This window comes from Mesoplodon densirostris, chromosome 6, assembly GCF_025265405.1.
Source record: "Mesoplodon densirostris isolate mMesDen1 chromosome 6, mMesDen1 primary haplotype, whole genome shotgun sequence".
NCBI lineage: Eukaryota > Metazoa > Chordata > Mammalia > Artiodactyla > Ziphiidae > Mesoplodon > Mesoplodon densirostris.
In genome coordinates this window covers 31,068,419-31,095,131 of record NC_082666.1, presented here as the reverse complement: position 1 = coordinate 31,095,131, position 26,713 = coordinate 31,068,419, and the positions used below count along the sequence as shown (strand labels likewise).

General features: G+C 37.5%; 1 protein-coding gene across 5 annotated transcripts in view; it reads right to left on the bottom strand.

Moving 5' to 3' along the window:
- FSD1L (fibronectin type III and SPRY domain containing 1 like) overlaps positions 1-26,378 on the bottom strand; it is a 66,850-nt gene extending 40,472 nt beyond the window's left edge. For 4 of the 5 annotated variants that reach the window (XM_060100775.1, XM_060100771.1, XM_060100772.1 and 1 more), the window contains exons 1-4: positions 26,203-26,378; positions 12,524-12,619; positions 9,733-9,864; positions 1,638-1,739 (exon numbers count right to left, since the gene is read on the bottom strand). In XM_060100775.1, coding sequence (XP_059956758.1) covers positions 1,638-1,739; positions 9,733-9,864; positions 12,524-12,619; positions 26,203-26,217 — 345 coding nt within the window. In that variant the 5' untranslated portion in view covers positions 26,218-26,378. The remainder of the gene's footprint in view (positions 1-1,637; positions 1,740-9,732; positions 9,865-12,523; positions 12,620-26,202) is intronic. The other variant, XM_060100773.1, reaches the window with a different exon arrangement.
- Between the last annotated feature and the right edge of the window lie 335 nt (positions 26,379-26,713).

Here is a 26,713-nt window from a genome sequence, read left to right as displayed (position 1 = left end):
GTCAATGGAAAGAGAAACTTGGGAGAAACAAACTTTTATCAGTTTTTCCAAGCATCAGGTCCTATATTCAACTGGATTCAAGCTGTTTTTGAGTACTATGTCCACATTTTATAGTTTTCCTGTCTTCTTCCGCTCTCAGGTGCTCAGCTGTTAATTCTTGCTGCTATGATTATGCCTGTCATTAACAGCTGCCCTACTCCACTAGAAGGGGAATCTGTTGACAACTAGGAAACAAAAAGGAAAAAAATCTAAAAACTTAGTAGTACCATGTACATATTAATAGTCAACAGATTCTGAGACACTATCATGAACAGAAGATATTAACTCCCACTCACGAACTGTGCGACACTGATTCGGCTGACTCAGACATCTTTTGCTTTCTGCATGTTTTTTTGGCTATGTTCCAGATATTTGAGGTTATCATATAAATGCCCTCTGAATAGGTGACATATCTATACTTTTAGAATAATTTAAACTATGATACTATTCCCTCATAATTCCTTTATATAATAAGTCTTACAAAGTGCAAAGATGAATTTTCTTACAACCAACATCCAAATTCAAGAATTAATTGGTTAACTCGTTTACAGCAAAAGAAATTTCCATTCATTTAGTCAAAAGGAATTAATTTTTAAAGTTCATTTTGAAGATGCAGGGATTTAAGTCAGCAAATGTTATCTTCTCAAGAAAGTTTCTTCTACCGTCAACTTCATAGAAAAATCCTAAAATGAAATCACTGGTGGACCCACATGGATTATAAAGCTACCTTTCAAGCAGCTCACTACACAGTCCACAAAGACCAAGAAAATATCAAACTCAAATATCTTATCTTGATAAGACTACTTCACAGTATATATTTTACTAATTATATAGCTTTATTTCACACTCTTTCATGCCATTTTCTATATAGTCTACATACTTATTCTATATCAAATATCAAATGATTTGATAAATTGGTAATCATTTAAAAATGACTCTACTTAAAATAAGAATAAGAATCTAGAATTCAGAATCTCTTAAACACCAGGATCTAGGTTAAAACATTAGAAGTCTTCTTGCTCTACTATTTGTATCTTCACACCAAATACACCCCTTAGGGACCTACATTTTTCATATTTTAATAAAGCATCCAAACAATTACTTAAGCTGAACACTGGGACATTTAATAACAAATTTAGTAAATTTCACAATGCTTTCATATGCATCAAATGATGATGTTTTCCCAATCAGCTCATTGAAAGGAATACCAACTTAGATTTTTATGAATGTTAACAGCAATATCAATCTTCTTTCCTTAGTTATAAAATGTTTATAACAAAGGTATGACTCAGCTAAAGTACCTTTAAAATAAATGACCAAGGGGGAAGTAACTGAAAAAAAGAGTAATGTCATTCATCTGAATTGAGCATTAAACAAATAATTAATTTGTTCGTGACCCCAATGACACACACTTCTAAGTATATGCTTTGGAATAAATGAACAGCTAGCATTTTACTTAACAAGAACTGCCAAGCCTTTTCTTGTATCAGAAATGACTGAATGAATCCAAAATCAAATGGGAAAACACCACTTTCTTTTAAACAAAACTTTCCTTTTTAAGTGGATTAGTCTCATTTTTTTGGTTGTTTTTTTGGTACCTTTGAAAATTCTTCAGGTTCCTTTATATCTAATGACCTTGTTGCAAATTCTAGTAGCTCTTCCGAGTTCTCCAGGGCATTATTACATTGACTAAGCTGACTCTAAAAATAACAATAACAAAAAATCATTAAAATAGAATTTCTTATTGTCATCAGAATCTTAAATATATACTGTTACAATGAACGTTACAATTTTAATAGCAATAATTGAACAAACATTTTAGAGAGGTACTGAAGCAAGGTAATCACTAGTCATATATATAACAAATTTTAATTATTTTAAACTGTCCATAATTTGTCCAGAACAGCTTAATTGCATACAGATAAAGATATACTCATCATTTTAACACAAAAAAGAAAACAAAGCAATTATAAATGGTTGGGGTCACATTTATTTAAAGATTCTTCTCAATCAGGTAGTCAGAAAATTTAAAGTAAAATATCAAAATAATCCATCTGCAGGCAACATCCTCTATAATGAAGACAAAATTTCTTGATGATATTTAATTAAGCTAAAGTTCATGAATCAAGTTACAGGTACATTCAGTTGAGCACAATCTTAGTACTCCACTTATCACATTACTCAAGTAATACATACTCCTATAAATGCTAATTTACAGTTTCCAAAACTGGATAACACAGGAAGTGCCTAGATTTCAAAAAAATCAAACAGGAACAAAAAATGGTAACTGTTACAGTGATACACTCTGTTATAGTGATGTGTTAATTTCACCTAACACAATCTTTCTTATTCAGTTCTTTCTCTCCCCTCCCCTCCCCGCTTCTCTCACATTATCATTTGTAGATTTAAAACTAAGCCCAGTTATGTGAAAATATTGTTAGTGATACCTTTAAACAAAGAAACGGACCCATTTCTAAGCTTTTAAATGTATCCAAGATTCTTCTTCAGAATATTTATTAATATCTATTCCATATTCAAATCTACTTAATTTTCCCTTCCGATACAAACTAAAGATAAACTACATCTGATTTTATTGGTTTCTGATGTGTCCTGTTTTACTTTGGAAAAGTAGAATAGTTCAGTCATAGTTTGGATTAGAATAGGTTTTCACGTGTCATTCTAAGAACTTACCTACAATTTCATAAAAATACTGCTCTTCCTATGAGTAAGCGTCTTATGAGTTTCAAAGAATTAACAAACCACCATTTGAAATAGAGCTTTATGAAAGGAAAATCACTGAGAATAAGATGGTAGGTATAAATGGTCCATACAGGATCACTAGGGCAGAGTAAGTCAATGTAGTATAAAAGTAAAAAATACCAAGAAAAGGGCTTCCCTGGTGGCGCAGTGGTTGAGAGTCCGCCTGCCGATGCAGGGGACACGGGTTCGTGCCCTGGTCCGGGAAGATCCCACATGCCGCGGAGCAGCTAGGCCCATGAGCCGTGGCCGCTGAGCCTGCGCGTCTGGAGCCTGTGCTCCGCAACGGGAGAGGCCACAACAGTGAGAGGCCCGCATACCGCAAAAAAAAAAAAAAAAAAAAAAACCCAGAAGAATAAAGAATATATCTCAAGGAACTATTAAAGTTAAACAAAAAATCTGAAGTCAAAGTTGTAAAAAAAAAATCTTATTCTAAGAAAATGCTATAAATTTGCTTTGAAGTCAAGAAGGAAAGCAAAAAAAAGAGAGAGAACACAGGATTACAACTTAAAGAGCACTTAGTTATTCAGAGGAATTATTAAAATACCTTAATAAAAACAACATGCTATTGAGTTTGTGAACCCAAAGAAAGAACAGAGATGCTCTATTAACTCCCAATAAAGAAAGAAATGGCATCAGTAGCCAAGTTGTGATTCTTTTTAATACTTGGTTTTTAAACTACCCCAAGAAAGCGTTATGGTTTGAGATCACCATAGGTTTTCCTTTGAACCGTAACACAAGAACATCCTGAAGAATGAAGTTATGTTCACTAAGCTTACATCTCAATAACTTAGTCTTATTTTACAACCTATTGTCCCCTCAATATCCCGTGCTCTCCCCTAGATCACCATTTCAATTAAAAAAATGTGAAAGGGGCTTCCCTGGTGGCACAGTGGTTAAGAATCTGCCTGCCAATGCATGGGACACGGGTTCGAGCCCTGGTCCGGGAAGATTCCACATGCCGTGGAGCAACTAAGCCCATGAGCCACAACTACTGAGCCTGCACTCTAGAGCCCGTGAGCCACAACTACTAAGCCTGCATGCTGCAACTACTGAAGCCCACGTGCCTAGAGCCTGTGCTCTGTAACAAGAGAAGACACCACAATGAGAAGCCCACGCACTGCAACAAAGACCCAGTGTAGCCAAAAATAAATATAAATAAATAAATAAGTTTAAAAAAATACATTTAAAAAAACTGTGAAAAGTTTTGTGCCATTGAGAAGAAAAGTCAAGTACTAAGAATCACTAAGGATAATAAAAGGATGGAAAAAATGGAATCACTATAAAAAATGAAGATCTGAAGTGATGATAAGGAAGAAAAGATGGTGCTAACATCTCTGCAGTCACCACTTCCAGAGAGTATTTAGAACTCTGTTTCTCTCATTTTCTGCAACATCTTGATCCCCCATCAATATTCAACAGCTAATGATGAATTTGATAGAATACTTGATCAAAAAATCAGAGTAACATCATCTTATTTAAAAAGAGCCCAAATGCAGTTTGCATGGAAGACTTCCATGATGAATCAGATCAGTTGCAAAAAAAAATAATAATTATGTTCATTATCATTGTAGTTAAGAGTCACAAAACTCAAAGTGGACAAAGTTCATCTAAGACTCCATGAGAAAAAAAGGTTAAATAAATTTATATGACCCAATTATTCATTACTGGGAATTTAGCCAATAACTAGAAATATAAACTCAATCGTTTACAAGAGCAATAAATGCAGCCTATTGTAAGATGAGCACTATAGATTTTACGTGTACACACATATACCTAGCTCTGTATAGGGCCAGAAAGTAAGTTCTGATATGAAAATATCACACTTCTTCTAGAAGTCTAAGGACATATTTTAAACCAAAAATCCACAATGAATAGAGATTACCTAATTCTGAAAAATCTCAAACATCTTGACTTAAGGACAACACACCTAAATATCAAAATCCACATGCCATGACATGAATATTAGATCTCTCCTCCAAATCAGCAGTGACTTGGCTTAAAGATGATTCTAAGACTCTTCTAGACTTTTAATCTTTGATTATCTTAACAACTGAACTGCCTCTTACCTGGAATACCCTCTCTTCCCTTTATTAAGTAAGCTTTTCCCTCCCTCAAAGTGCTTCAAATCAGTTTCTAAGAATTGCTCCTGAACTCCATTCCCTTCATGATCCCTCTGCATTACATACAGCTGTACAGTGTTTACATTAACATCATTCTTAAATCGGCTATATCTTACATACATTTTTGCTTACTCTTATATAATCTCTTTGGCAAAAGGATTTGATTTTCCTTTCTTTTGCATTTCTTGCAAATTACCCTCCATGAGAGGGTAATGTGAAATGCATGAGGGCAGGAACTGTTTTGCTCACTACTACTTACTCTAAATCCAGCATAGTCGTAACTCAAATTTTACTGAATGAATGCATAAAATCTTGATACTGGCAATCAAATGTTATCACTGACTTCCCCGTAAATTATGAAAGTAGCTTCTCAAATATGAATTTTGAACATTAAAGAGGTGGAACATTCCAAGGGTTTTCAAATTCTTTTATGACTCTGTCTTTAGTGTAAGCATAACAGGACATAATGAAAATGATAAAATAATTTTTAAAAATCTAATGATAATTATGACTTCAATGTCTAATAATGCATTTCTAAAGATATTATCATATGAGCTTTGTTTCCAGTGTATGTGAATTTTGAGGAGAGGAAGAAAGGGAAAAGTAGAGAAAAGGACCAAAGAGAAGCTAGTCAACTGTCATTATTTAAAACCTAGCAATATAATAAGATACGTGAATAATATGGGACAAGGAGAAAGTATTTTTCCTCCTTGGAAAAGTTTCTACTCTAATGAAGGGTGTTAACAGTTCAATTTTATTTAGCCAATTGCAAGGTTTTTTGTTTTTGTTTTTGTTTTGTTTTGTTTTGTTTTTTGGCCACACAGCATGGCTTGCAGGATCTCAGTGCCCCGACCAGGGATTGAACCCAGGCCATGGCAGTGAAAGCCTGGAATCCTAACCACTAAGCCTCTAGGGAACTCCTCAATTGCAAGTTTTTAAAACTGTGTCTATTGGCTGCTTCTAGCTTCCCTATTAACAATGCCAGAAAAATAAACTGCATGCACAGTTAAGCAGAAAGAAGGTGCCAACAAAAAAAGGCACCAACCAGGTATTTGAAACTTACAGGTAAGAGAGAAGAAAAATAATAGCAGCAGCACTGGAGCATCACTCACTCCAGGGATGGTTAAAGGTGGCAGATAAAAATTGATAATGTACATTCAATATGCATAAGATTTTTGTCACTTGATGGGAAGAAGAAAATATAGGAGAAAAAATATGACTCATGGCCATTTTGGTAGCAAATTTAGTATGTGGTATAGGCCAGGCTGACAGAAGTGGTGTCTGGTGAATACAATGAAGATAATTAGAGCTGCTCTGACAGAGAAAAAGTATGGGGAGGGAGAAGGGAAGGTTAGAGATTAAGCAACTGAACACTTAAAGGGTATTCCAAACTGGTGCTATGAAGAAGGATTTGGGCCCAAGAGAGAACAGAAATCTCCACAGGATGAGTCATGGGTGAGATATTCAGAAGATGCTGAGTTTTCCTTTATTCTCCAATCTTTTTTAAAGGAATAAATTTCTTATTTATTGAAATTTATGGATACTTTATGACTAAACTAATTACCTTTAAATGATTTAAGTACAGTTGGCTCTTGAACAATGTGGGGTGTTAGTCCATATATAACTTAGAGTTGACCCTCCATATCTGTGGTTCTTCTGCATCCACGATTCAACCAACCACAGACCGTATGGTACTGTAGTATTTACTACTGAAAAATATCAGTGTATAAGTGGACCCTCACAGTTCAAACCCACGTTGTTCAACTGCAATAAAACTCCCACCTCCTAAATATAAACAACAAATCTCAACCTGGGAAGAATGGACAGACTTGAAAGGGTATTTAATACTGGGAAATTGTGTGCATACAGCATGTTTGTAAGAGAAAGAGAACATTTGTATTCTTCCATAGCTTTCAGATTCTCAAAGACATCTGTGACCAAAATCAGCACACAAAAATCTGCTGCATTTATATATATGAACAATGAACAATCCAAAAAGGAAATTAAGAAAACAATCCCATTTAGGGACCTAATGAAACTTAAAAGCTTTTGCATAGCAAAGGAAACTATAAACAAGATGAAAAGACAACCCTCAGAATGGGAGAAAATATTTGCAAATGAATCAACGGACAAAGGATTAATTTCCAAAATATATAAACAGCTCATGCAGCTCAATATTAAAAAAACAAACCCAATCAAAAAATGGGCAGAAGACCTAAGTAGACATTTCTCCAAAGAAGACATACAGATGGCCAAGAGGCACATGAAAAGCTGCTCAACATCACTAATTGAGAAATGCAAATAAAAACTACAATGAGGTACCACCTCACACCAGTTAGAATGGGTATCATCAGAAAATCTACAAACAACAAATGCTGGAGAGGGTGTGGAGAAAAGGGAACCCTCTTGCACTGTTGGTGGGAATGTAAATTGATACAGCCACTATGGAGAACAGTATGGAGGGTATTAAAAAGCTAAAAATAGAATTACCATATGACCCAGCAATCCCACTACTGGGCATATACCCAGAGAAAACCATAATTCAAAAAGACACATGCACCCCAATGTTCATTGCAGCACTATTTACAATAGCCAGGTCGTGGAAGCAACCTAAGTGTTCATCGACAGACGAATGGATAAAGAAGATGTGGTACATATATACAGTGGAATATTAGCCATAAAAAGGAACAAAATTGGGTCATTTGTAGAGACGTGGATGGACCTACAGACTGTCAAACAGAGTGAAGTAAGTCAGAAAGAGAAAAACAAATATCATCTATTAACGCATATATGTGGAATCTAGGAAAATGGTACAGATGAACTGGTGTGCAAGACACAGATGTAGAGAACAAACATATGGACAACCAAGGGGGGAAAGGGGCATGTAGTGGTGGTGGTGGTGATGGGATGAACTGGGAGATTGGGATTGACATATATACACTAATATGTATAAAACAGATAACTAATAAGAACCTGCTGTATAAAAATAAATAAATAAAATAAAATTCAAAATTCAGAATAAATAAATAAAATCAAGTCAAGCATACCAATACCAAAAAAGGGAAAGAACATAAAAGATAATTCATAAATGGCAAAAATATCAAGAAGCATGTTAAAATATTCAACCTAATAATGAAGGAACTTCAAATAATAACATGCTTTCTTCCCTCCATTTATTTGGTAGAAATATAAAAAATATATATCCTTACCCAGCAGTGAAAAGAACATTTTTGCATCTTGTTCATGGAGGGTAAAGGAATACAACCATTTTGGAAGACAATATGGCAGTATAAAGAACACGAAAAATGTTGTTTAATCTTGATGAAATCATCAGAGATGTCCATAAAAATATAAAATACTTGTACAACATGGAGCCACTTACAGTAGCAAAAAAGAGAATAACTAGATACCTAACTATAGGGAATTGGTTTAACAAATTTTGATAGGTAATATTAAGAAAAATGTTTTCAAAGACTTTTCAGTGGCATGGGAAAATGTATCTGGCATAATAAGTGATTAAAAGACCAGGTTAAAAATTACACATAAGATATTAATTCTATTAAAAATGTCCCTATATATGTGTATTATATATGTATATTTAAATGTATATTACAAAAAAGAAAAAATAGTGACTATTTCTGAGTGACAGGACTATGGATGATCTTTATTTTCTATTTTATAATTTTTCTAAATTTTCTATATGAACAATAAATATTATTCCTTTGTAAAAAAAAAAGAAAGAAAGAAAAAGAAAACAATCCCATTTACAATAGCATCAAAAAGAATGAAATAGGGCTTCCCTGGTGGCGCAGTGGTTGAGAGTCCTCCTGCCGATGCAGGGGACACGGGTTCGTGCCCCGGTCCGGGAGGATCCCACATGCCATGGAGCGGCTCGGCCCATGAGCCATGGCCACTGAACCTGCATGTCCGGAGCCTGCGCTCCGCAATGGGAGAGGCCACAACAGTGAGAGGCCCACGTACCGCAAAAAACAAAAAAAGAATGAAATACTTTGCAGTAAATTTAACCAAGGAGGCAAAAGACCTATTCACTGAACACTACAAAACACTGCTGAAAGAAATTAAACACACAGATAAATGGAAAGACATCCTATAGTCATGGTTTGGAAGACTTAATATTGTTAAAACAACCATAGTACCAAAAGCAATCTACAAATTCAATGCAATCACTATCAAAATTTCAATATACACCCACATATACTGCAGCACTACTCACAACAGCCAAGAGACAGAAGCAGCCCAAATGTCCATAGACAGATAAATGGACAGACCACATAAAGAAAATGTGGTAAATACATGCAATGGAATATTATTCAGCCATAAAAAAGAAGGAAATCCTGACACATGCTACAAGATGGATGAACCTTGAAGACATTATGCTGAGTGAAATAAGCCAGTCACAAAGGGACAAATACTGTACGATTCCACTTATATGAGATATCTAGAGTAGACAATACAATAGTGGTTGCCAGGCAGTGGGGGAAAAGGGCAAATGGGGTGCTGTTCAATGAGTATAGAGTTTCAGTTCTGCGAGATGAAAAAGTACTAGAGATCTGTTACACAACAATGTGAATATAGTTAATACTACTGTACATTTAAAAATGGTTGAGGGTAAATCTTAGGTTTTTTATCACAATTCAAAAAAAACTATATCTATGACCAAAACAAAGTTAAGAATCATTCTTCTACAAGATATCAGTACAGTTATACAAAAAATTCACTAAGTTTTGCTTTCAATAAATGAAGCATTATACAGACTAAAATTATTCATATTTAAATAGTTGCACGATCTCACCTGTAACTCCTGTGATTTACGAGCTTGTTCCTGCTTGATACTGTTAATCATACTTTCTTTTACCTCATCCAATATGGAGTATAAACTATCAAATTCTTCATCTAACTCTGAAAGTATGTTAGAAGAATTTTCCTGTTTAATAAACAAAGATTTTACTTAAGAGCTGTCAAACATTAAAAAACTAGAAGATATAGTACTTATCAAAGAAGAGAACAGATTCATATTATGAATCTAATATCAGCCTAATATCATAAAATAATTAAAATTCTAATATTTGACATACACCTTTAAAAACAGATAAATCCGGGCTTCCCTGGTGGCGCAGTGGTTGAGGGTCCGCCTGCCAATGCAGGGGACGCGGGTTCGTGCCCCGGTCTGGGAGGATCCCACATGCCGCGGAGCGACTGGGCCCGTGAGCCATGGCCGCTGGGCCTGCGCGTCTGGAGCCTGTGCTCTGCAACGGGAGAGGCCACAGCAGTGAGAGGCCCGCGTACCACAAAAAAAAAAAAAAAAAAAAAAAAAAAAAACAGATAAATCCAAGAAGCTGGCTGCTAATGCTGATAGTTCTACTTCAGCAGTGCTATGAGTTAAGTAGCCTTTTATGAACTAGCCCATACTCTCCTCACCTTTTTTTTTTTTTTACATCTTTATTGGAGCATAATTGCTTTACAATGGTGCGTTAGTTTCTGCTTTATAACAAAGTGAATCAGTTATACATATACATATGTTCCCATATCTCTTCCCTCTTGTGTCTCCCTCCCTCCCACGCTCCCTATCCCACTCTCCTCACCTTTTATAAGACTGTTACCACAGGACAATGTGAAAGTTTGTTTTAAGGTTGTCACCTTTGTCCAGACCTTTAGGCTCTAAGGCAGACCCTAAGCCAGTGGTTCTCAACTTTTGGTGTGTATCAGAATCATCAGTGAAGCAGATTTTAATAAAATATTCCAGAGATTTTGATTCTGTAACTCTGAGAAGTAGTCTGGGCATATAGGGATGGGGCTGATTTTGCGCAAATTTTTAAATCTTTCAGGTTGCCTAAAACACTGCATTTACATAAGATAAACAGAATTAAAACACTAAGCAATTTCTTACTGGGTCCTAAGAGATTTATCAAACACTGAATTTCGGTGCTAGAAGGAACCTCAGAAATCATCTACTGACTAGAATTTGTAGTCAAATTTCTAAATTTTATAAACTAAAATCTGATTATAAAGTCTGTTGACCTCCAAGAGTTCCTCACTGCCTCATTAAGCAAGATGATGCTATTTTAACAAGAAAGAACAAAATATCTGTGAAATCCCTAGATAAGTGATATTCACACTTGCAACAATTATGAGATAGAAGAAATTATCTTAAGGCATTTTTCAACATAGATGAATCATTCAACTAAGAGAAGTGAAACTGGCACTGGTTTACAAAACTAATACACAAAATCTACTGTAATATTACAATCGAAACTTTTGCTTAAAATGTTTATAAAAACCAGACATCATCTCACTGGAGTCTTGCCAAAAGTGGTGTTAATCATTTTACTAGTTTCTTTACAGTAGTAAGAACATGACGTGGAGGAAGACATGTGCAGTCTGGAAGGCAGAAGACCTAAGTCAAATTCCACATTAACCACTCAGTAACAGTGTGACCTTGGACAAGCCACTTAAATTCCTGGACCTCAATTTTTTCATCTGTGAAAAGGAACTGGACTGCTCTTTTCCCTCAGTAACCAACTGGCACATTCTTATGGTCTCTCGTCCACTACAGCTTATGCTCCCATCTTCAATGACGAGGGTGTAGCTTAATTCCTCCTCTATTTTTTTTATGGATGCTAAGGTAAAGTCCTAATAATCTGTCAATCAGAAAAACAGTGTGAGCTAGCTCTATCTAAAGGTACCCTTTTACAGATTTCAAATGTGATGATTCTCTTGTCCATAGACCAAGAGTTTTAGAACCACTAGCTTTGCTTATTTAAAGAAACTGGATTAGTGGATTCACCAAATTTTCCAATAAAATACTTTGAGAAAGACAGTTAAACTGGTGAAGATTATAATTAACTAACTTCAATTACAGCAAATTCAGAAGTAAAGAAAATACAAGACCATAAGGTTTAACAGGCCAGGCAATTACCTAGGCTGAATCAAACAAAAACCACAGGAAAGGATTCAGTCTACAAGTATCCTGGAAATCTTCTATGTTTATTTCACAAAGAAATGACCCTTAAATTAATTAAAGCACATTCATGGGAAAGCACCACCAGCTTATCTTAAGGTCTCTTCCACAATCAACATTTGATTATTTACAGTCTGGATTATCCACCTATACCTGGGACCATTTCCTTAAGTATTCCCCTCTCTCCACAATGGGCACTTTACCTTTTACTTTTATATCTTACTTTCATCTAGTTCTGCAAGTGGACCTCTTACCATCTACATTTTCCTTCTATTATTTACAGTAAAAGAAATATTTAGCTTCCCAGTACTTCTGGAAAGGTACAATTTGCTCTTAATTGGAATTAGAAAAGACAAACATGAAATGGAAAGGAAGAAAAGTGAGCATTATAATATTCCTAGCAATATTCCAGAGTTTTCTTTTTCCCTTACTATTTGATCTTTCCATGGAGAATGTGGGAATAGCAAATAAAGCATTTTTATTTATCTGCCATTTAAAAACCCTGCTCTCACCTCCATTAGTTTATAATCTATAGTTGACATTGTATATTTATACTTCTGATTTGACCCAACAATCATTAATTGTGACATATTCACACAAATTTTTTTTTAAAACAGATTCATACCTGAACTCCTTTTAGTGTTTGATTTAGTGTATCAATAAAGTTCTGAATTTCATCATTTTTATTTGCCAGAGTTGAAATGATCCTTTGTAGAGCTTCCTAGGATAAAAAAAAATTTTTAACACTATGATATTTTATTAAAAGAGAATTATAAACTTTATAACAACAGTTCTCTAAACAAACTCTGTAAGAGTATATTACATAATAAACAGGAGCAATGTAAAACTGTTCATTGTTCAAACGCTATAATTACAAAAGATGGGATATATATTGGTACTGTTTTACAACCTCTTATTCGTAGTGTACAACTTAATTACCACCATATCTTTCACACTGAAGATGATCAATATTATTTAACATAAAGACTGTTACTTTAGGTCATAAGGCCATGGCAAACGAACAGAACCAAATCCTTAAACGTTGCAAAAATAAATGGAAACTTCTAATCAACATTAGGAAATGAGGAATAAAAGCAGAGACAACTGAAATTTGACATTTTATTTATTTATAAAAATTAAAAACATTATATTTTAGAAATATGAAAGTAGATAATAAATTTGCAGTTAAAATCACAACATTCACTGCAATATTTACAGATGCTATAGAACCATAATAAATAAGGTAATTTTAGTAGCAAATACCTCAGACTTTTTGATAGTGCTTCCTATTTAAATAAAACACTTGATTATTTAACTTTCTCATACTCTCTACTTCAGTGTTGTTCAATAGAATTTCCTGCTATAATGGAAATATCCTATATATGTGCTATCCTATATGGTAGTAACTAGCCACATCAAGCTAATGAGCTCTTGAAATGTGGATAGAGCAACTGAGGAACTAAATTTATTTTAACTTGAATTAATTTCACTTTTTATTACACATGTGACAAGTGCTGTCATATTGTACATCACAGGTCTAGTTGTTTAATAACTCTTCATGGGTAGTAAAAGCAAAATCCAAACAAGGTACTTGTATTCTCAGTAAAAATCAAAAGCAAGTACTTTCACTTTATAATTTTTCCCAGAAGTACAAGTCTTATTTCCGTAAGTACCTACAAACATAAATATTTTAATAATTTCCTATAAGGTTTTGTGTAATAAAGGTTCTCCTCAAAATATTATCAAAAACTGATACAGGGCTAAATATAGGGTTTCCCTGGTGGCGCAGTAGTTGAGAGTCCGCCTGCCGATGCAGGGGACACGGGTTTGTGCCCCGGTCTGGGAAGATCCCACACGCCGCGGAGCAGCGGGGCCCGTGAGCCATGGCCGCTGAGCCTGCGCGTCCGGAGCCTGTGCTCCGCAGCGGGAGAGGCCACAACAGTGAGAGGCCCGCGTACTGCGCAAAAAAAAAAAAAAAAAAAAAAAGGCTAAATATAAAGAGCTCAGGAAATAATCTGATAAAGGGATAACATTGCATATAAATGTTCATAAAGCATTATAGTAAAAAAATTAAAATAGTTACAGCTCTCATTTCATTCTCCCAACAATCCCTGGAGATAAATAGGTATTATCATCCCTGGGCCGGACTAAGGCTCTCTGCTTCACTTACCAATACTATTTCTTCCCATCCTCGTCACTGTTGTTATTTTAGTATAATAACACAATGAGGTTATGCTATGAAAGAGTTAGCTGTTTATCCTCTCGGTGTTCCCTCCAGAAACAGGTACGTGGAGATTTGAATACAAAGACAACGCAGAATGCAGCAAGTACCTGGGGGAGGGGTGGGCACAGCTGGAGGGACGAGAGTGGTAGTACAGAGATGTAGAAAAGGAGGGTAGAAGACTTAAGAGTCTTTCGAGTATTCATCCAAGACAGACTCTCTATATACTTTAAAAAACACAATGGAACAGTAAAAATGGTTCTGCCAGTCCTCGGCCTGTGTACAGTAAGCTTTGATTAAGATTGGGCTTTTCAGGTTAATAGACTGACTACCTGCATCCTCTTCTAACCCTCCCAATGGTAGGGTTACATCCATATTATATAGATGAGAAAACGGAGATTCAATCAGTTGCCCAAAGTGACACTGCTTGTAAGGTAATGTTTATGCTCAGAAAGCCCACGCTCTTTACCACTTTAGAATACTGCCTCTAAACCTAACCAATTTGCCCATTATATGAAACACCCATACAATAAATTACATATTGTTTTAATATTTTGGTTTGCTAAGACTCTTCAATGACATATAAAACCACTGGAATTTTCTTGGAGAATCACAGCTTGAGCTTAAGCTTTGTCCACTGAAATTAGTGAAATTCTGGTAAAGGAACTTGATTGTAACATTTTAACTTCTATCCACATACAGCTATTATAATTCAAGAATCTGGGACTTCCCTGGTGGTCCAGTGGCTAAGTAAGACTCTGCACTCCCAATGCAAGGGGTCAGGATTCGATTCCTGGTCAAGGAACTAGATCCCACATGTCACAACTAAAAGATGGCACATGCCACAACTAAAAGATCTCACATGCCACAACTAAAAGATCCTGTGTGCCGCAACTAAGACCCAGCGCAGCCAAATAAATAAATAAATATTTTTTAAAAAGAAAGGAGTATCATTTAAAAAAATAATTCAAGAATCTGACATAATATAAACACAAATAGAAATTCTGGTATTCCAAGAAAAAAGTTCTGAAAGCAGGACTACATAAGCTGAGTTCTGAAACTTTACCCTAGCCTGTTTATGTGACATGAAGTTAAAGTTTTCTCTAAGTGGTAAGACCCAGGGAAGAGATCTATACAGGGATACTGTGTTCCTAATATAGGAGGTATGTAAGGAGAGGCAAGTCCAGCAGAACTTTTTTAAAGTATTTTCTAAATATGGCAAGCAACATACCAGGGCAGGATAAGAAACTTTGAGAAAGAGGCAAAAAAGAACTAAAAGATACCATAATGCATGGAGTTTTCTACCCTACTCTACCCCTCCAGGGCCTCCAAATTTAATCACTAGCTTTTATAATGGAGACACAAGTAATTGATAAAGAAGCTGAGGAGGAAGTGCAAAGCCAGAAGTCTCAATGAAAGTGATGTAAGCTGTGTACAGCACCTATTCTCTGAGCTCCAGACCATTTTAATCCAACTGCTTACTTGAAATCTCCACTCGGATGTCTCAAAAGCACTTCAAAACTCAACATGTCATAATGTCCTCCACTAAACCTGAGCCCTCCTCTAGTGTTCTATCTCTACCAATGGCACTACCAGCTGTAAATCCAGAAACCTAGCAACTCAAAATCAAAAACAGAAAAAAAAAAAACCAATTAAAAAATCAGCAGAGGACCTGAACAGACATTTTTCCAAAGACAACATACAGATGGCCAACTGGCACATGAAAAGATGCTCAACATCACTAATCATCAGGGATATGCAAATCAAAACCACAATGAAATATCACCTCACACCTGTCAGAATGGCTATTATCAAAAAGACAACAAATAACAAGCTCTTGAGAGGATGCAGAGAAAAAGGAACCCTTGTACACTGTTGGTAGAAAGGTAAATTGGTGCAGCCACTATGGAAAACAGTAGGAGGTTTCCTTAAAAATGAAAATAGAACTACCATACCATCCAGCAATTCTACTTCTGGGTATTTATCTGAAAACAAAAATACTAATCTGAAAATACTAATTCAAAAAGATAAATGCACTCCTATGTTCACTGCAGCATTATTCACAATAGCCAAAATAAGAAAGCAACCTAAGTGCCCATTGATAGATGAATGGATAGTGAAGATGTGAGATATATAAACTGGAATATTACTCAGCCATAAAAAATAATGAAATCTTGCCATTTGCAACAACATGGATAGACCTAGAGGATATTATGTTAAGTGAAATATGTCAGACAGCAAAAGATAAATACCATATAATTTCACTTATACGTGGAATCTAAAACACAAAACAAACGAACAAACATATTAAAACAGAAAGAGTCATAGTTACAGAAAACAAACAGGTGGTTGCCAGAGGGGAGAGGGGGAGGGGGATGGGTGAGGTAGTTGAGGGAGATTAAAAGGTAAAAACTTCCAGTTACAAAATAAATGAGTCTCAGAGATAAAATGTACAGTGTGGTAAAAATAGTCAATAATAATGTAATATCATTGTATGGTGACAGATAGTAATTAGATTTATTGGGGTGATCATCTGTAATGCATAGCAATATTAAATCACTATGTTGTGTGATTAACATAGTTAATTCCTACAGGAATTAACACAGTACGTCAATTATAGTTCAAAAACAAACTCACAGAAAAAGAGATCAGATTTGTGGTTACCAGAGGCCGAGGGTGGGAGGACTCAGAAGTAGATGAAGGTAGTCAAAAGATACAAGTACTAGGGGTATAATGCACAACATGATAAATATAATTAACACTGCTATATGTTATATATAATTAACACTGTTGCCTAGTATATATGAAAGTTGTTGAGAGTAAATCCTGAGTTCTCGTCAAAGAAAAAATACTTTTCTCTTTTTCTTTTATTTTTTATCTACATGAAATGATGGATGTTCACTAATCTTACTGCGATAATCATTTCATGATGTATGTAAGTCAAATCATTATGCTGTACACCTTAAACTTATATAGTGATATATGTCAATAAAACTGAAAGGAAAAAACCCCAGAAACCTAGGCCATCATAATTACATCCTTTCCTTTCATTTGTGCTCTACATGCAGTCACCAATTCTGTAGATTTTACCTCCTAAATAACTCTGTAATCACTATTACCACAAGTCAGTATCATATCTCAACTTATACTCTTGCAAAACTTCTTAACAGGCCTCTGATCTATTCTTTCTCCCCAGTAATCAGTTCTCTATATTGCAGCTAGAGTAATATGTTAGCATCACTCTTCCTGCTTAATCGTCTTGCCACAAGTCCTTGGATAAAACTGAAAATCTTTTTTTTTTTTTTTTTTTTTTTTTTTTGCTGTACGCGGGCCTCTCACTGCTGTGGCCTCTCCCGTTGCGGAGCACAGGCTCCGGACACACAGGCTCCGCGGCCATGGCTCGCGGGCCCAGCCGCTCCGCGGCATGTGGGATCTTCCGGGATCGGGGCACGAACCCGTGTCCCCTGCATCGGCAGGCGGACTCTCAACCACTGCGCCACCAGGGAAGCCCCTAAAACTGAAAATCTTTTAACATGAGCTGTTAACATGATCTTAAACATGACATTACATAATCTGTAAGACCCTGCATGATCTTCCCATTGCCTACCTCACCTATTTCAACTCACACCAGACTTCTTCTCTCTTGCTGTATTCCAGCTGCAGTAGCCTGCTGTGAGTTTCTCTAATATGCTTTGCTTCCCACCTGGGAACCCTCACATTTATCAATTCCTCCTGTTCTAAAACACATACACAATTTTTTGTTAAAACAAGTTCCAAAAAAGTACAGAATGAGCCCATTCTATATATCTAAGTATACACACGCGCGCGCACACACACACATGCACACTTGCTTCATTTCTTTTATTATCAAAGCCTGACGGTGAAGAAGGGCAAAGACAACTTTCAACTGGGACTCTATCAACCTGAAATTATGCCTACCAGGGTCTCTCAGACTTCATCTCAGCTCTCAAGTCTCCCATTACCCTCCAAATACTGATGGATAAAGTGACAGATAAACATAGATGGATAAAGGCAATATAAATCATCTGAAGTTTATCTAGATAATATAACTGATTTTGCAAGACTTCAGGTGGCCATGACTAAAAGCTTTAGGTGATACAGGTCTGAAGATATGCTTTGACAAATACGAATTCTGCTGGATCACAGCAAAATATATAGAATGTATGTCTCCAGAGGCAGTAGGCATAGGCAAAGGCAATCTCAGCCATTATCCTTTGGTCATGCACCTCAGACACCAGGAGCTCAAGAAAACCTACACTATCAAAATTAAGCCTCTCAATTACTTGACTATGGAATTAGTCTAAGGTAACTGCTATGTTAACAAGGTGGGGGGGATGACACGCCCCAGCCAAGCACAACTGCAGTCATTCCTACGGAATGGCTCAAAGTAATCTGGGATGTACAAGGCATGAGGTACCCTCTTCAAAGAAGCATAGTTTAAAGTTATGCTTATAGTCCCTATAAATCATGAGAAGTAAAAGCACAATCAATTGACTCTAAGCAAAATAATAATAACTAACACTTTTATACTCTTAAGGGCCAAGCACCATCTTAAGCTCTTTACATACATTAATTTGTTTAATCCTCTCAAGAATCCTATGAAGTAGGATACTTGGTTATCCCCGTTTTCCAGTTTGGAAGCTGAGGTATAAAGAGGTTAAGTAACTTGCCGGGGACCTCAGAGTTAGTATGTGGCAGAACCAGAATTCAAATTAAGACAGTCTGACTCCTGAGTCTATGCTCTTAACAAGTAGCTCTGTACTACCTGAAAACAAAGATCAGAGGTCCATGAAAAGAAAGTCAGAACATCTAAGAGCATCAAAAGGACTTAAGATTTTCTTTAAGACTGGAAAAAACTAGGAATGAGCAACAGGCTGTAACATGTACCACCCTGCCAAACACAAGGGCAACAGTAACAGCTATTCTTACCACAGGCATATGATCATTAAGTCTGAGAACATGATGACAGTCACCATCTGAAATGGCACGGTTCTACTGGTTTTAGCTTAATATATGTGAATATGACAAATTCAAATGTGAGTCTTAATTCTGCATTCAACAAAAAAACTCTGCCAACTGGGCTACTTAACTGGAAACCATCCAGTGCAATAAATGCCTGAAGTTATGATGCAGAAACTCCCTGTTCTTAGAACCAGTGGCAAAAAACCATTATACCTGTGTTTATATGCTACTCTGAATCCAAAGGCATCAATAACCAAGTGGCCATAATTAGACACTGTGATATATGGGTTTCCCATCAGCGTCTACTCAGACAAGGAGAAAATTTCTGATTCAAATTCTACACTAGTATTCCAGACAGTTGAGATACACGAATCTAGAACCACTGCAAATATCACTAATCAATCTACAATTTAAAGGGGCCAAACTATTACTATAGTCATTTCAGTTAGTATTCATTAAGCACTTTCTATGTGCCAGGCACTATGCTAAGCTTCTAACATGGACTATCTCTTTAATTATCACAATAGAAAGTAATATGTCTTTGCATTTTATGGTTGAAGAAAGAGAAGGTTAAAGAAGTTAAGAAACTTCCTTTGATCACACAGCTGTCAAATGGCAGTCACAATTCAAATCCAGAAAGCTGCCTCCAGAGTCTGTACTTTTACACCACTCTAGGCTGCACACACTGCAGAGGACTGTACAAAAGTCATAAGGTTCCTGCAACCAGAGCAAAGGGATCAGTGAAAAATCCTAATGCCACCAGGAATTACGCCACTTGTATCACTCCACACCAAAGACCTCTCCTTTGAATTAGGTAATGAGTAGAAATCCAGAATGCTCTATCCAGCTGGTAAGTTAGACAACCAGAATCTTACCAGCTGACCATAGCTATGGCAACACATAACAAGAGTATTGTGCTCAAAAGTGATGCAACGAGCTAGAAAAGGAGAATATATATTGTTGAGGAATTCAAGAATCTGATAATCATAAATAGTTAACTGGTAGAAAGCTATGCCCTCTGTAACAGTGAACAGCTGGGATTACTACCTCTGTACACACATGCAACTGGGGTGATCCACGGGAAAAAAAATCTAATAAAAGACATGGTGGGGAATACTGTCTTTTCACCCTGAGCCCAGTTGCAGATATCAGGGCAGAAGAAGAGGTTCTTTCCCAACTAGGATTTGAGGAACTACAATGTATCAGAGGCTGAGGAAGCCTCATCCATTTTTGCGGCCTCTGAACTGGCTGTTCCATCCAATGAAGTCTAGGAGGCTCACATTCGGCCACAGAAACCAGAGGTCCCATCATCTAATTAAGGGAGGTGGAATGGAAGTAGAGATGGGGGTACTCTCAGGTACCACTGGTGGCAGTATAAACTGACATAACCTTTCTGAAGGGCAACTTGGCAATACACATAAAAGATATTTAAAAGCATATACACAATGACTCAGTAATTCCATTTCTACTAATTTATTCTAAGTAAATAATTAAAGAGTATAAGCCGAGACTTGACGACAAAGATGTTCACCTTACTGTTATTTATAATATTAAAAGGTTAGGACCGGGCTTCCCTGGTGGCGCAGTGGTTGAGAGTCCGCCTGCCGATGCAGGGGACACGGGTTCGTGCCCCGGTCCGGGAAGATCCCACATGCCACGCAGCGGCTGGGCCCGTGAGCCGTGGCCACTGAGCCTGCGCGTCCGGAGCCTGTGCTCCGCAACGGGAGAGGCCACAACAGTGAGAGGGCGGCGTACCGCAAAAACAAACAAACAAACAAACAAAAAAACGGGCTTCCCTGGTGGCACAGTGGTTAAGAATCTTCCTGCCAATGCAGGAGACACACAGCTTCGACCCCTGGTCCAGGAAGATCCCACACATGCCACGGAGCAACTAAGCCCATGTGCCACAACTACTGAGCCTGCGAGCCACAACTACTGAGGCCCACATGCCACAACTACTGAAGCCCATGTGCCTAGAGCCTGTGCTCCGCAACAAGAGAAGCCACCGCAGTGAGAAGCCCACGCACTGCGACAAAGGGTAGCCCCCACTCACCACAACTAGAGAAAGCGCACGTGAACCAACAAAGACCCAACGCAGCCAAAAAAAAAAAAATTAAAAAAAAATCACATAATATATATCCATATTAAAGAATTCTGCTAAATCATTAAGTGTTGTAGAATGACAGTAACATGGAAAAAGATATCCTTACATATTAAGTGAGAGGCAAATTATAAATCACTATACATAGCGTGATATCATAGTTTTTTTAAGTTTCTATATGCATTTAAAAAGACTGGAATGTAATACATACAAATGTTAAAAGAAGTTATCCCTGGGTGGCAGGATTATGGGTGATTTTTATTTTATTTTCATTTATCTATATTTCCTAATTTCCTACAATAAACTTGTGTTACTTATATTTATAATGCAACAGAAGTGCACAGGCTGGCTGTGCTAACACTGTTATAAATTAGTTCAAAATATAATTAGCTATCATCAACAAATATCAATAACTGAGACCAGATTCATCAGAACCTTGTGGCTGGGAAGAAGTGCCAACTGAGGATATAAAACATACAAAAAGAAAGCTGTAGAAAAAATCCACTAACTTCAAAGTATTGTCCACCCTACATTGGAGTGGAATATCTATCACTACGGCATTCAATATGTGTTTGCTGCATGAATAATCCTGCTTACATTCAGCCAGGCACTGCAAAGAACCATTGTCCTTAAAAAATTTTTTTTAAGTTAGGTCTGTTTCACTGTATTTCTAGTTTTTTTAAACTGTCAAGTTCTATAAGAATGAAGGTGTCTGTATTTAAACACAGTGATACGAGTATGTCAGCATGGTTCTTTGAAGAGGGCACTTCGTACCTTGTACATCCCAGATTACTCTGATCCACTCCATGGGAATGACTGCAGTTGTGCTTGGCTGGGGTGTATAAAACCCCAATTATACTTCCCTGTTCACACCTCTATTTTAGAAAGTAAAGACCTTCCCTCAAAAAAGAAAGAGAGCTGGAGAGAAGGGAGATACATATACTACAGAAAAATGATTTGTAGCAGCAATGGAGACCAAATTCCAGAGTTTTATTTAAATCATGTTCTATACTTTCTAGCAACGATTTTTACTAAACTAGTTTCTTAACAACAACAACAAAAAAACCCTACTTTATAGGGGTTTATATCTTAAGTTTTATCTTAAGATATAAGATATATCTTAAGATAAAGATATATCTTAAGATATATCTTAAGTTTATATCTTAAGATATATCTTAAGTTTATATCTTAAGTTTATATCTTAAGTTTTAATGACATTAATCATGCCACCATTTAAAGGCAAAGGAGCAAGGCAAGAAGGGTGGTAATGAAAAAAGCTTGAGCTGTGAAGAAAGACCTGGTGTGAATCCAGGCTACCACTTGCTAGCTGTGTGACTCTGAACAAGTTATTTAACCTCTCTCAGTTCCATCTTCCATATCTTTACAATAGGAATTACAGCTGTTGTGCGAATTTAAAGCGGTCTAATACAATACTGGATACAGAACAATACTCAAATTTCATTCCTTTCCTTTCCTCAGGACTGAGAAAAAGGCGTAATTTTGGAACATGAGAGACGTTTGGTTATCTGGATATGGTGGAGGCCTCCGAACTGTTAGGGTACAACAAGAAGGCAAAGGATAGCAAATACCAGGGCAGAGGAAGAAACTGGGATGAGGAAGCCAAGTCTAGACATGCTCCTGGTTGCAGGTTGTGTTGTGCTTTAAAACTCTCCCTACTCAGTTCAGTCTCCTCAGTCTAGGTTTGTTCAGTCTTGCACATCAAGCCTTGCCTGACTGTCACTATTCCTTTCCAAGGAGAAAGTAGAATATGTGGGGGAAAGTGAGGAAAAGCAAACAACTGACAATGTATGCTCTTGATGACATCTTTCCTCTGGGATCCCTTCCCCTTTCCCCTCCACCTTTATTATTCCTACAGCACAAACCTTTCCTAGAAACAGTAACCCCTATGAATATGAATGATCTCCTGCACAAGAATTTAACTGAAACTATCAAATTCTAAGCACCAAGATTCTAGAAGGGTACAAATGTCTTATTTGTTTCAATGGTTTCTTTGAACATACACATTTTATCAGGTAAAGAAACCTTTGGGATTTTATCTTAAAACCACTTAAGGACATAATCAAAAGGTTTGAGTATCAAATAAAGCCACCTATCCATAACACATCCTGTTCACAAGTGTCCCAGAAACTCGATATAAACAAAATCCCTCTGTTTATTTCTAGAAGATAATACTGTGGTTTTCTGTATCCAACAGTACACCTTACATACCCAAGGTAATTATGTTTTCTTCCTCTACTCAAACAGAGCATCTGTTGCTAACACAAGTCCAAGTTATTTTCACAGACAAAAAAGCAGCTGGTCAAGCTAATCCATTTGCTGACTAGCCACCATCAAGCTTCTGTAAGACTGTCCAGTTAACTTAACCTCTATTGTCAGATTGCATGAGTCAGAACTTCCAATCCTCTTTCAATTAGGATTTAACAACTCTTCTTTGGCACCATCATTTGAAACATTTATTACAGACATAAACACAGAAAACATGCTTTAAACTTAAGGACAAAGGTAAGAAATGGCTAGACTGGATTAGAAAAATAGGTATACAAATTATCAACAAAGGGATAAAGTTACTTTGAAGTTGAGATTATGAGATTACTAATAGCTAACGGATAGCACTTATGTGTGCTAGGCACCAAGTGATTTTTAAAAATTAACACCATCTTCATAACCCTTTGAGGTAAGGAGACTTTAAAGATGAGGAAATGGAGACTGCAAATTGCCCAACCTCATTCAGTTCATAAACAGTAGGACTGGACACGACTCTGAAGCCATCCTCTTAATAATTTAAAGCCCAAATCCCAAATACCTTACAAATGCGTATATATTCAAGCCACTCTCACCCTTTGGCACTTGCAGTAACTATGTTTCCTTATGCTGACTAAGGTATCATCCCTGCTATTATTTTCGTTGTAACATTCTGTAATAGAAAAGAAAAATCATGCCAGGGGTGTACTACTACTGTCTTATTTCAAGAGAAATACATAACCAGCTCAGTTCATTATTAGTTGAGGTATATAATTGATTCTGCAGTAATTCATGAGAAAAGAATGCTCAAATTCAGAGCACTGAATTGGTTATAAGCATCAACACATGATGCTTATTTTAAGCTATAAAATAAAGCATTTTTATTAGAAATATTATTTGATACTATCAATGAAATTCAACATATTTTCTAATATTGAGAAGTTGATTCTCTAACTTATCTAAGACACATTAGTACCGGTAAGAAAGAACAGCTAATTCTTCACTACCTCTGGTAAAACTGTACACAGTATGTGTAGGTACTCAAATACAACATTTGGAATGAAAGCAAGTTCAGATCTTAGCCTTATGTATGGCTAGTGGTATGACCTTGCAGGACTCACTCCAACTCTTGAGTCCTCATTAAAATGAGAGACAATGCATGCCCTGGCAAAATAAGATGATCCACATTAAAATACTTTTTAAAATTATATTTTACAGCACACAGAGTATTTTAGTACTTATTCTTTGTAAACTTTAAGGCACTGTACTTTAAAGTACATAATTCATACTTAATTATATTACCTGCTTTTTACAGTAACTCTATAAAATATTCTTATTTCCACTGTATAAATGAGGAAATTGATTAATCACAGTTAAGTGATTTGCTCCATATCACAAAGCTACATATAGCAGCATGGAACCCAAGTCTCTAGACTCCAAGTCTTTGCCCTTCCATTTGCTCTGAACTAATGTCCACTCAGATATCACATGACTTTTATTTAAAAAGTTAAATAAGCTTTGAAATGTTTTACAAATTCAAAACACACAAAATGTAATTTTAAAAAAATGTCTTACTAATAGTCATGAAAATAAAAAAACTGAATATACCTGAGTTTCAAGATGCACACATACAATGAAATCATACGACTTTTGTTAAATACTGTAATAGTTAATGCTAAACACATCACTACGCTATTCTCTCACGCCCCCAGTGCTCCTCAAGGAAGTAAATCCAGGCAAAATGATAGAAAACAATGTTCTAACGTTTTTTTCCAGTACTTTCTATCTAATAATAGAAAAGAATGGCCTCTTGGACATGCCCTTGTTTTCCCCTGCTACATTACTAGTAACACTGTGTTCCTTCTTATACTGCACTATATTTCAATTACTATAATCTAACAAAGAGAGCACGGTGGTTGATTTTTATATAGGGATTATAACTAAATATTAATAACACTTCTAATTGTATTCAAAACGTTGGCTATGTTCTCTAAATTTTTTTTTTTTTTTTGGTTAATAGAAACAGCTAGTTCTGTATACCCTTTCTTTAACTTGTTCAGAAAGTATAAAACATGCCAAAACAACCATTAAGGTAACTGACCAGCAACACTGAACTGGTCGGAGGGTGGGACCGCTGCTCTGACAACTGTCAGTCTTTTCTCTCAATTCAACCAACACTAAACACCAAACCGTGCTAGTGAACTAGTCCCGAGGAGGGCTGGGGCGGTGGACAAGGCTGGGGCGGGGGGCGGTACTAAGGAGATCTGGTTCCCGACCTAAAGAGGCACAGATTTTGCCAAGATAGAAGACTGGGTCGAGGAGAGGGGTCAGCTTCGGCGTCAGCCGGTAGATCCCCATGTGCCTTGGTTTCCTCTTCTTCTAAGGATGGATAAACCCTCACTAGCACACCGGGAGGCTGCGAGAATCAAAGAGGGCCCAGACCGTTGCAAAAAATGATGAAAAACTGGGGGCGGCTCCCGCTATCCCCTCAGGAGCCAGGGCCCAGGACCCAGGACCAAGTACAGGGCAGAAGCTATCCAGGGTCACGGGGCGCGGTCCCCGCAGCCCGGCGGGCGCCGCTTTGCTCCTGGGAAAGAGCAAAGCGGCCTGGCGGCCTCGCCCTCCGCGGCCATAGCCCAGCCTCAGGCTGGCCTGGCCAGCCCCGCTCGCCCACCGCCCACCCAGCCGGGGCGCTCCGCCCAACCTCGGCGGCCCAGCGCCCCCCGCCCGCGCTTACTTTCTGGGAGTCCATGGCCAGGGGCTGTGTCCGCTAGACCCAAAACCGCGTCGAAGAACCTTGCGAGGAGACGGAGGGAGGTCGGACACGCCGACACGGCTACCCGCGGCCACTGCTCTGCTGGGCCACTGCCGCCTGCGCCTCAGCCTCAGACCGCACCGGCGCTGCCCGGCCGCGCCCCGTCCGCGCCCAGCCCCGCGCGCGCCGCAGTCGCGCCGCCGTTGCCAGGGTGAAAGGGCGGCCCGCGGAAGGGAGGGGGCGAGGAGCGCCTTGCGCACGCGCCCTGCTGCGAGACGAGATGGGGAGGGGTGGAAGAGGGGTACTGGTTATCCGGTGCAGCGACGGAGCGGCAGAGAGGAGTGCTCGCCCCTCGGTCCCGCCGGTCGTTTGAAGACGCCTCGCCCTCCTTCCCCCCATCCTTTTTCCTCCAGCGCGCGCGATTGCTGCAGGCTTTGGAATGGACCGCTGGGAATCCAGCAGCCGGGTCCGTGGGGAGGGCAGGGGAAGGAAA